The 12,679-nt window shown below is 34.6% G+C and overlaps 1 protein-coding gene across 2 annotated transcripts in view; it reads right to left on the bottom strand.

Moving 5' to 3' along the window:
• Positions 1-4,585: 4,585 nt before the first annotated feature.
• LOC123561312 (uncharacterized) overlaps positions 4,586-12,679 on the bottom strand; it is a 44,046-nt gene continuing 35,952 nt past the window's right edge. For both annotated transcript variants that reach the window (XM_045353587.2, XM_053553355.1), the window contains 2 exons: positions 7,923-7,956; positions 4,586-6,582 (listed from right to left, as the gene is read on the bottom strand). In XM_045353587.2, coding sequence (XP_045209522.2) covers positions 6,405-6,582; positions 7,923-7,956 — 212 coding nt within the window. In that variant the 3' untranslated portion in view covers positions 4,586-6,404. The remainder of the gene's footprint in view (positions 6,583-7,922; positions 7,957-12,679) is intronic.

Below are 12,679 nucleotides of genomic sequence, written 5' to 3'. Positions count from 1 at the left end.
ATTTTCAAGACACTGATAATGTACAAAACCGAGTAATTCGTTACTTCTTGGCAGTACACCGTTTGGCCCCAGATGTAGACTTACAACGTCTGTTGAGTTCAAGTTATCTGTAATAAAGTTTATTCTTTCTTCATACTGACACTAATATTTTCCAAGAAAAACATTTTCTCTCTAGGCTCATCTAGAGTCAGAGGTTAGAGATATTGTAATTTTTTTTAGAAAGTGCTATCAAAGAGGATTGATTTTATGGCCAAGTGCTTTACATTTAATGACTCTAACGACTGATGCCAGTCTACCCCAGATGCAGCTATTTCCGGTGACGTAGGTTGGTTACCACGTCGATATAGGCGCTGGTTGAATATGTTCCAATTGCGATATTGGAACAGATTGATATCACTTGACAATAACAGAATCACATGTAAAATATTCGAAACAGACTAAAGACTTTGCAACAATAACTGGAGCAGTGAAATGAAATCAATCATGAACACGCTTGGCCTCGGGGTTTGTTTCCAAAATAAATCCATTGTTGATTTACAGCTCGCCAAAAGAAAATTACACGACTATTACGGAACTATTTAGAATAATACTGTACAAACTTCGCAGAAGCTAAGAACTTACAAGCTTTTTAATAATGAGTTTAAAGAAGATCGTTATGTTCTGCTAAACTTATGTAAAAATGAACGCTCAGTAATGGCACAGTTCGTTGCTTCGTATTGAAACGGACAGATATGTAAATGAGTCTGTGAATGAAGAACTGTACTCTGTGTAACTCTGGTGATATTGAATCTGAAATTCATTTTATGTTAAATTGTACTAAATATGATATACTCCGTCAAGAAATATTTGTTAATCTGTTCCATGATAACTTTTCGTCTAAAACCTGTGAGGAAAAATTAGTTATACTTTTAAACGACTTTACAAGGAAAGCTGCGAAATACCTTGTCAAAGGTTTTCTCCTTAGACGTAGACTTTTGTATAACACGTCATAATTACAAATAATATATTTTTAGTTGTAATTTATGAATTTTAACTTGACCGATGCACTGCTGGCGGTATTGCGTATGGTAGCACAGGGAGCAGAAGCTCTTCTATATTACACAGTTTATAATTATTTGTATTATGTTTGTATTTAATATTCGAAAAAGTATTTCCATGATAAACATATTCTCTGTTACTTTTAGTACATTAATTGGTTCTGTCACAATGCATATTAAATCGTCGTTAAATTTTATTGGAATTACCGCAGTTCTGGACCTCCTGTATAGTCGAGCTTAGTGCTTAATAGTAATATCCTACATACAGTATATTCTACATATATCTCTGTAAGTTTCGCTTTTGATAAATGTATATACCCATAATATTTGATCTGATATTTATTGTTATCCCCCGACGAAAGTCGGAGGGATATAGTTTTGGGGTTGTCCGTCCGTCCGTCCTTCCGTCCGTCTTTCCGTCCGTCCGTCTTTCCGTCCGTCCGGAGACATATCTAAGAAAGTGTTGGGAATATCTATTTAAAACTTCATATACATGTTCACCACTATGAGTTCTTGCGGCCCGTCACGTTTCAGTCAGATTGTCCAAGTAACACCAGAGTTATGGCCCTTAGAAGTTTCTAGTGTTAACTATATAGGGTACTATAAATATGGCAATTTCTGCATCATAACTTTTGATATATTTCACCTAGAACTATGAAACTTAAACAGAATTTAGATCACCATAATGTGGTTGTGTACACACAATTTTGTTTGGATTTATTTGTAAATTTAGAGTTATTGCCCTTTAATTGTATAAAAATCCACATATTTGTACATAACAGACTTACCATTTGGTAGAATTTCATTAAATTTCTTTCATTCTTTTCCATGAACATTTATTGTAAACATGTGAAGTTGTGTACCCACACCTGGTCACCCCCTTACCTTGATCACACCCCTCCCCCGACCCCCCAACCCCCCAACCCTCCCCCCCCCCCCCCCAAAAAAAAAAAAAAAAAAAAGAAGAAAATTCATTATTTTAAATTTTTTCAGACAAACTTCATATACATGTTCACCACTATGAGGTTATGGGGCTCATCAAGTTTCAGAAAGATTGCCCAAGTAACACCAGAGTTATGGCCCTTAGAAGTTTCTAGTGTTAACTATAATATAGGGTACTATAGATCTATAGATATGGCAATTTCTGCATCATAACTTTTGATATATTTGACCTTGAACTATGAAACTTTAACAGAATTTAGAGCACTATAATGTGGTTGTGCACACACAATTTTGTACGGATTTCTTTTGTAACTTCAGAGTTATTGCCGTTTAATTGTCTAAAAATCCACATATTTGTACATAACAAACTTACCATTTGGCAGAATTTCATTAAATTTCTTTCATTCTTTTCTGTGAACATTTATTATAAACATGTGAAGTTACGTACCCACACCTCGTCACCTTGCCTTAGTCACACTCCCTCCCCATCCCAACCCCCTCCCCCCCCAAAAAAAAAAATAATTTTTTTTTCATTTATTTTAGATTTTTTTTCAAACCTTCCATGATTTTTTATCAACATGCAAGTTGTACCATTTCCCCACCTCACTCCTCCATACAGTCATGCCCACCACTGATCATGCATCCTCTGCCCCTCCCCCCCCCCCCCCCCCCCCCCCAAAAAAAAAAAACCCACATATTTGTACATAACAAAATTACCATTCGGCAGAATTTCATTAAATTTCTTTCATACTTTTCTGTGGACATTTATTAGAAACATGTGAAGTTGCGCACCTACACCTGGTCACCCACTTGCCTTGGTCACACCCTCCCCCTCCCAACCCCCCTTCCCCCCAAAAACAAATAATATTATTTTTTTTTTCATTTCTTATTTTAGATTTTTTTTCAAACCTTCCATGATTATTTATCAACATGCAAGTTCCCCCATCTGCCCCCCCCCCCACCCCCGCCCCCCAACTTCACCCTTTTACCCTTTTTTTTTAATTTTTAATTTTCCATCTATATTTATAATCAACATGTGAAAATTTGTTTCCTCTCCCGTTCCCCCGCACCCCCACCCCCTAAAAAAATAAATATATACATATATAATTATATTTCCATTCCTTTTTTTTTCTTTTTTTAAATGTTCAAACCTTCAACATGTTAAGTTGTGACTCCACAAACCTTGCCCTCAGTCATGTTCAAGATATCTTACCTGTGTCCTCTTAAAGACATCTGTTCTTTTAAGTTCAAATGTGCATGTTAAACAACAACACCTGGTGCCAAACCACTCAAAGACAATATTTCGTTCCAGTTAAACTTCAAGCTCACATTTCAATTAACTGCATTTAATTTTAAAAGCTAAGCTTATTACAATAAGCATATCCCATTCAAAATAAATTCTTTAGTCAGGATCAAAGTATCATACATTTATTGTGTACTCTTTAATTAAACATTTGTTTTCTGTTAAATTGATTTTGACTAATGAAATTATTTGCTTCTTATTAACATCCTTAACTTTTTGACGGATATATTTTTTTGCCATTCCTCACCACAAACCCTTTCGGCGGGGGATACCAATTCATCGAATTTGCTTGTTATATGTGTATTTATCTTGTCTGCGCATTCTATTTAATACGTATTATTTGTAGGCGACATATAGGTCCATGGGGACGGGTATTTTGTATTCACGTGTATGGATGAAAACGTGGTAACACATGTCACTATAATAAACAATTACTCACTTACTTACTTACTTGCTTACTTATTTAACTGCAGCATACTTTTATCGTTTTATGTAATGTACATTGATAGGATATTAGAAACATATTTTAATTATCAACTGTCAGTAAAACTTAACATTATTGTTCATTTTTGTTAAAAAGTCCGCACTACGTACTTGTTAGAGCAGTCGTTGTCTAAATTAGGAACTTTTAATCACCGGAATTCCTCGTTTTATTGCATCAATTACATTTTATCTACCTAAATGTTTTTCAACCATAAGAGATATGTTATCTTTCTGTGTTCTTGCTTGTCATATTATTTATCAAAGTTAGGTTTATCGTAGAATAACCAGAGTTTGGAGTTCTTATGCGTATGAATAAATCACGAAGGCCTTCGTGATATATTTCTACGCATAAGAACGGCAGGCGAGGATTATTCTACGATAAACTTTATTTAGATACTTATTATTTCGATTCTAACACGACTTACTTCAAATAACGTTGAGGAGTATTTTCATCAAACGTAAATTACAACTGCATGTTACGCCAAAATACGGTGCGCGCGCAGCATAGTTCATGGTGCGGTTTTGATTACTCTAGACACTTGTATGTAAAACCAAATTATTATAGGCCAAATATTCTCACATTTAAGTAGCTCTTGTCCAAAAAAAAGAAATTACGTTCCATTTGTAAATTTATAAAAATGTTAATAGAAACTGTTAAAACATGAAAAACTATATCTTTACTTATTAAATTTTGATGCTGTCAAACCTTGCTAAATTTGTTTACAGCTACTTGTTTCATATGCATGTCATTGTATGTTTATAAGCGAACATAATGTGTATGTGCGAAGTCAATTTCATTTAAGTGCAACAATGATAAGTATTCTTGTTTTCAAATGTATATATTCTGTACATATCTGTCGAGTTCCAATCTGAGATCAACCCAGCAATGTTACAGTAAAAAACAATACACCGGTAACAATTTAACAAAAATACTTAAAGGTCCATTACTAAGGGAAAGTGAGTTGGCATTTTTTTTCATAGCCAGTGCATAGACTTCTGCAAGACACTAAATAATGAAGATTGGCAGGTCAAAATTTACAGAAGGTCTTTGGAACTCAAAGAAATGTATGTGTATTATGTTGAAATTTCAATGGATCGACAGAATGACCCCCCAGGTCTTTTTAACTTTCTTCATACTTCATAGAAAAATAATTGTACATATACTGCGATTTATTTCGAATTTCTACATACCAACTTTCATTTTCCAATAAAATGAAATAGTTTCTGTGCTTTTTAAAAGAAATTAAAATGTTCACTTTCCTTAGCATTGGACCTTTAAGTTCCTGTCATATAAATTGTCAACCACTGACATTCTACATGAAGTGTACGCAATTAGTTTATTGGACTTAAATAATTATTTATCCCAAACTTATTCATCTACATTTATACAAACGCTTACCTTGATAACATAACTGCCGAAATTGGTACTTTACAGTCAATGAAGATAATCCGATAAGAACAAATAACAGAAACTCATGGTCAACCACGTTTTGAATACAGTGAAAATTGACACATTTCCAGACAGAGGCGGATTTTAACAATGTAATAAGGTCAACTTTCGATTTCAAAAATGTAAAATTAATATGTACAACGAGAAGTTATGCCCCCACCAAGATGCCGGTTTCTTTCCTTTTTTTCTTTGTTTTTCTCCCTCTCTTGTAACGAGTGTATCTTTTGTTGTTTCCTTTTTGTTTCATGTTCACGATATGTTGTCACGTGATCTGAATTGTAAAGTTGGAATTGCTTTGTTTACTCATACACCTTTACGTATGGTGTGAGTTTAATAAAGTGCTTGTTCTGTTCGGTTCTATGCGCGAAAAATAGTCTAATCATGGGAAACATTTCTATATAGTAATAAAAAATCCTTCAATGCAATTAAAAGTTATGGAATAGAAACAAAGTTTCACTTGGCCTTTAACAGTGAACTTGACCTTTCCCTAACAAGCATAGATCGTGTGTTGACACGATTGTCTCATCATTGGAAACGTTTGTGTGTACCACAAAAATAATACATCAATGCATATAAAAGTTATGAAGCAGAAACAATTTTAATTGACCTTCAACAGTGACCTTTACCTTTGACTTATAAGCACAAGTCATGTACGTGCACTATCTACATATTGCCCTCTATACACATACCAAGTTTTATTAACCTACACTGAATACTTTTGAGTAATTACAAGATCCAGATTTGCGGACGGACAAACGGGCGGAAGGCATTCCTAAAGTCCCCTTCGGTGAACTGGTAGGGGACTTATTACAACCTTACAACGAAAACAGAAATTCAATGACAAATTTGCAACTCACAGAACTCAGCCTCCTAAACATCGCTCAGATGGGTTACAATACGTCTGAGCCGACATATCATATCAAAAGATAACATGTATGCATAGAGAGGAGGATTAAAAGTAAATACAAACGGTATACTATGAGAAACTGTAGGAAAGTTAATCATCGAATTGATTCTCTTTAGTACAAAACTCTGGAACTCGCATTGTAATTATATCATGTTAATAACTGCTACATCCACTACTGTATTCAATGAAAAAGTATCTGATTTAATTCAAAGCTATGAGAAAATGAATTGCTTAGTAGGCGCAAGCAATGGAAGGAATCGTTGTTCATTCGTTTATATGTTCTCATGTTTTTTGAATGACGTCATATGTTGTGATATCGTCCCTGGAGTACTGTGCTAGATCTGTATATTGCTTAAGCGAATCCTCGTTGATTCCATTAGCATCATCGATGTTCTCGCGTCTTCGGACAGTTTCTGGCACTTTCGGGACATCTGATTTATAGGCTGAGTTAACGTAAGTGCTGAAAAGGTGATTTCTATTGAATATAGATACAAACTTCTGATAGAAGTATATGTATTTTATATAAGGACTTTGTAAAGTGATTGCATCTTAAAGAAACAAAGTACGATACGAAAACGTGCCCAAGTATCATTAGGGTCAGCACGATGTAAAATATTATTCACAGATATAATGTATTATACAGATACTGCAAAAGTCATCATGAATGTTTCTTTGAATGCTTTCTCGTTGTGACATTCATGTCTGCAATGCAGTTCTATAGTGCACTGATATATACTTACCCAGAGTGTATGTTTGTCAGCGGAAAAGAGATTACGGGTGAAAATTTATGAAGACCTAAATGTATAAGTACATCCTACTACACATATGTCTCATCAATAGATCAACAAATAGGTCATGGTTTCTTTATAATGCATGTTTGTTTCTGAAACCGTAATGTTTGTTTAATATCGTTATTGACGTCAGTTGACAACTAATGAGTACTCAACGTTCATAAAGATGTTGATCAAAAAATGACAAGCTTTTATCGAATAATATGTCCTTTTTTACACGGAAAAATTGTTTATCATAAAGTTAGGTAATATTCCAAGATATAAACCAAATATGATACTATTGCCCGGGTAAGACGAGGCTAAGCCGGTGCTGGGGGCGTGGGCAGTGTTGCATTTTCCATTACTGCTCATGAACAGACTCAATCAAACCGAGTCTGCAATTTTCACTGTTTGCCTTGTTTTCGGTGCTTTCGAGGGATCTACTTTCCAGATTTTATTACCTTGTTTGTCGATAAGGGGAATTAAACTATGAAATATTATGGTTCAGGATTCACGTGGTGTCATCAGGCTATGACCAGAGACTCATAAAGATATGATAAATATCGAATGAAACAATAATAATTCAGTACTTCTCTGGTAGCAGTTCTCCTTATCAAACTGTAAGGAAGTATACTGATCATGATAATTAAAAAACATCCATAATAAACGAAGGATTATCATTTGAAAAATACAAACAAGTGTATTAAAAGCCAGTAGCCGAATATAATTAAAAGAATTTTAACTTGAATGGGATTATTTAAAACAATATCATGATGCTCTTTAAAAAGAAAAAGGGACGCTTATACTTTAGTTTAGCTTTGTTTGGAACACTTTTGACGTTACTAAAAAGTGTTGGAGTTCTTTCCAGTAGACGAAATGCAAACTGCATCTGCGTAAAGTTTACGCTGAAATTCCATTATCATAATCAACGTTAAAATATCTAGGTCATTTTCCTCAACAACACCATTTCAGAAAATAATTACTAATTTCTATATAAATGCCATTTAAGAAACAAAATGAAAATACTTACGTTTCAGCTTTTGTTTTATCAGGGAACTTCGTGCCTGTAAAAGAAATGTATTCATGGAACCAAAAGCTATAAGACTGTCTACAATTTCCGTTACCTGAATATAAGTTTTTATGAGCAAAGAAAATATATCCCCTATTTTAGTACTATGATTGTCGAATTCAGTGGGCGGATTTTGAACTGATTACGAGTAGTATGTCGATAATTTACCTTTCAATTTAAAAATCTGAATTCAAGTTAAGAAAAACTTATGGTACATGGTATGACCTTAGACATTTCAGTTAGATTAAAGAATCAGTCAAGTCGTGAAAACGATAAATACACCCAAAAGAAGGATAATATTGTTTTGAAATTAAACTGCTACAAATGTAGATATTTTCAAGCGGACAACGGACTGCTGACTTAAAATAGGGGTTTTCTCAAACTTTTTATTTCGTATACAAATTTATGCATAAATTAATGAAATTTCTATTTACAAAATCATATTGAGAACGAAACAATAATATCAAGTTACAAGTTTTAATAAACATTCTTTTGCCAGTTGAAGAGTTTTTAATCTCATTCGTCCTCACTATCAGCATTTTATGAGGTCTTCTTTCGAACAAGAGCCACAGAGAGCCTATATATTCATTTTGTCTTTTTTCGCTGAATTTGGTGCTTTATTTCTGTAACTTCTTGTTCAGAGAAATGGATCGGTCTTAGTAATCGCGAGAAAATTGTATTTGAGGATGATAAAGGCTAAATTTGGAGTTTTTGTTATAAGACGAAATCGACTTTTTCTCTAATCTATAGGCGTATTTAGAGGTAAGGACCGTTTCAAGTAATTTTGAAAGAGTTATATGCTTGACTTTTATACATTCTAACCAAGTTTGTTGGAGATCCATCAAGTATTTTCTATTGATACGATCGAATTTATATCAACCCATTTTATTTATTTTACATCGCTGTAGAAAACGTTCGTACAACGTATTAGTAAGACTAGTTCCTAGACTATGGTTTATCCTTTTTTTACATGTTTATGATTTAATGTAGCGAATGGAGGCAATCTATATTCCATCATCAGCTGTAACATCATTCATTTAAGGAATAGTTTTAAAAATGTCTCTATGAAATGTAATTAGACAAAAAAGTAGAAATACTTTTACTATCAGTTTAGTGGCTAGTATACATATTATTACGTTTGATGTCTGCTTCATGAGATTCTGGCAAGTATTTGCGCATAAATAAAAACTATTGACTCGACGGTCAAATTAATATGTAGTCCAAGCTTTAAATTTGGACCACACGGCCAGGAGTCAGACGACCTTCAAATCCCCTGTCCTACTGAGCCTCAGTCGATTAATTTCTTTTTCCGATCTGACAACCCTTATAATACAGGTTATTACTTAATACAAAAATCTCATATCTATGGAAACCTGCTAAGAGCATCTGAGACAAGTGTCCTGTTGTCGTATGTGATGGTACGAAGCGAGCCCATGACGCGTAATGCGACTTTACGATAGGTCGCTTGACATTTTGTACCGCTACGCGCGAAGGTATTATTTGACACAAGGCATTTTGTTGTGCCGTACGTTTAGCAAAACGATCGCGCGTCGAATCATACCTTTGGACGTCACATAGTATTCTTTTATATCTTAACACAATACAAAGTCCACATTATACGTACTATACTGAATTTATTATACACTCTTATTCTTATATTTAGTTATTTAATTATTTGACTTTATTAGAAGGTTTTCAATCTGGTTCGAGCCCTGTGACCTGGTTTTATACCCCTGATATACACTGAGTGTAGGTGTAGGTCATTGTTACAGTTCAAGAGTTTTGTGCTAGGATCCGGTACCTCCGTAGCTCGTTAGGTCAGGACTGGACATATAATGAAGTACTGGTATGGTTAATTTAAGGTTCTTTATTCGCTAAACTCTTTAAATGTTTGTATCTCTTTTATTATATTAATAAAGTATATAATTAAAGATCAGAAAAGCAATGTTATAAATGTGACTCAACTGATGCAAAGCATAAGGTGAATATTAGTGCAACAAAAGAGTCAGTACATGAATGGATGAAAAGCCAAGTTCCACATCGTTCACTTAGTATTGTACCGTCGCGCGGGAGCCAGAGAACGCCGAAAATGTCGCAAACTGATCATAAAGGGTAAATGTTAAACATGCTACAGGCGAATTGAAGTCATACAGAATACACAGTTTAGATGCATCATAGACATATGTTAGGTCGAATTGTTGAAATGTGTGACGAACTGGTTCAAAATATTAATTCATTAAAATCTGTACTATTTCATGGTACTCTTAAAGGTGGTTAAATTTAGGTCAAGTAAACTTGGATTCAGTGTTGTTATATTTTCTTCTTGTCCTTTGGCGTCCATTCAATGGTATTGGGTGGAACCATTAAACAATCGAGTTGTGACCTTGACCTTAAGCTGGCAGGGATGAATTTTGAATTCTGCACATTGTCTTGATAAATGGGATATTCCAGCCAAGTCATATTAAAATCCTTCAAGGGGTTAAGAAGATATAGTATACAGAGCAGACATAAAATGGAAGGCTCAAACCTTTGACCTTGAGTTGTGACCTTGACCTTGAGTCAACAAGGCTGACTCATGAGTTTTGCACATCGTCTTGATGAGGTGATTAATTGACCCAAGTTTCATGAAAATCCTTCAAGGGGTTTAGGAGATACAGAGCGGACACAAAATGGAAGGCTCAACATTTTACCCTGAGTTGTGACTTTGACCTTAAGCCGGCATGGCTGACTCGTGCGTTCTGCACATCGTCTTGATGAGGTGATCACTTGACCCAACTTTCTTGAAATTCCTTCAAGGGGTTTAGGAGATACAGAGCGGACACAAAATGCTCAAACATTTGACTCAGAGTTGTGACCTTGACCTTGAGCCAACATGGCTGACTCATAAGTATTTCACATTATCTTGATGAGGTGATCATTTGACCCAAGTTTCATGATTGATATTCAATGGGTAAAGGAGATATACTATAGAGCGGACACAAAATTGAAGGCTCAAACCTTTGACCTCGAGTTGTGACCTTGACCTTGTGCCAAATGGCTGACTCACAACTTCTGCACACTCTCTTGATGAGGTGATCATTTGACCCAAGTTTCATGATTATCCTCCAAGGGGTTTAGGAGATACAGAGCGGACACGAAATGGAAGGCTCAAACCTTTGACCTTGAGTTGTGACCTTGACCTTGAGCCAACATTGTCTTGATGAGGTGATCATTTGACCCAAGTTTCATGAAAATCTTTCAAAGGGTTTAGGAGATACAGAGCGGATACGAAATGTTACGGACGGGCAGACGGAAGGACGGACGGACGGAGACCATTTCTATAACCCCCCACCATTCGTGGCGGGGGATTAATAATGAAATGGCTTTTAAATATTGTCATAATAAAGAAGGGTTATTACAAAACAGTCTTGCATAAAAACTACTTTTTTCTCTAGATCCACCCATGTATCAACTGGAGAAAAATCGTGTACAAACAAGACAATTCACATGCTGTTAATACATGATTTTTATTTTCAAAATGCTTTCCCAGGGACGTATATGTATTTCTCCGCAGATTGATATCTGGTATCTGCGTCTTGTTTCTTCCATAATAATCTCTTTATGTAGCATAAAAGATGCAATCTAAACCATAGAATGTTTTGCTGTATCAGTTACCAATGCCAAATGCATTGCCCCTAACAAGGTTCGTAGTTGCTTCTTCCCTTGTTTACTCCCCTTTTCGAACCCAGCGTCGTTTCAGTTTTTGTTGATAACCGTGAATGTTTAGGAATCGCGTGTAACTTGTGCGATTGTTTGGGGTTTTTTAATCATATATATATATGATTTTGGTAAGTATCAGTATGTTTTTATCTAATTTCTCGAAGAATTTATGTAAAAAGCTTGAAAGCTTGTCACTACGTACGTACTCATCGGTACTCGAAATGTGTCCGTACTAAAAATAACTCGAATGTAAAGTTATTATTCTTGAAATTGTGCTCATGTTAACCAAATTTTTAAGTTATATGAAAAATTATTGGTAATTTCATGTTTGTAATAACAAGAGATAAAAAAATCGTTTAAAAACCTTTAGCATGTGCTTTTGGTAGTGTTGTTGATTTCTGGGTCCTGATTATTGATATTTAAAACATGTTTACCGTTATGGTAATCAAAAATGTACCAGAATCGTAAAGTCATCACATGAAAACAATACATTTAGTCGTCGTGTAATGTTTTTTATGCTTAGAATAGCATATCGGTCTCAGTCACAAACATTCCTGCGGGCTTCTGCTGACGTTAATAAACATAAAAACGTGTATTATTCCTACAATAAACCGCCCCATTAAAGCAAAAAGGTACCAAGAGCTGATAATTAAAGGTTAAGGTACCTTTTTGCATTAAGGGGCGAAATATGGATCTAACTCTATGTAACGGACCTACTTTTTGTTGAAAAACTAGGAGAATATTCTTAAAGTAAAAAAATGTCATAAAATGTAACTTAAATGAGATTGATGCCTTTTATCTCATTTATTAGACTTGGACAGAAATGTAATGTAGCACCGTATTTCACAAAACACTTGTATTTACAGTGTACAGTATCATAAGTAACATTAGACAACAGAGTCATTTATACCATATATGCTTTTTCATGGTTTGAAAAAGCCCAAATTATACACGTACATAGTTTATATTCCGCTGTCCGCGTCGAAAATAAGTTGAAAATTTCTAATTAAAGTTATTTT

This window comes from Mercenaria mercenaria, chromosome 10 (assembly GCF_021730395.1).
Source record: "Mercenaria mercenaria strain notata chromosome 10, MADL_Memer_1, whole genome shotgun sequence".
NCBI classification, from domain to species: domain Eukaryota; kingdom Metazoa; phylum Mollusca; class Bivalvia; order Venerida; family Veneridae; genus Mercenaria; species Mercenaria mercenaria.
Note: the sequence above shows the minus strand (reverse complement) of the source record. Positions and strands in the feature narration are given on the sequence as shown.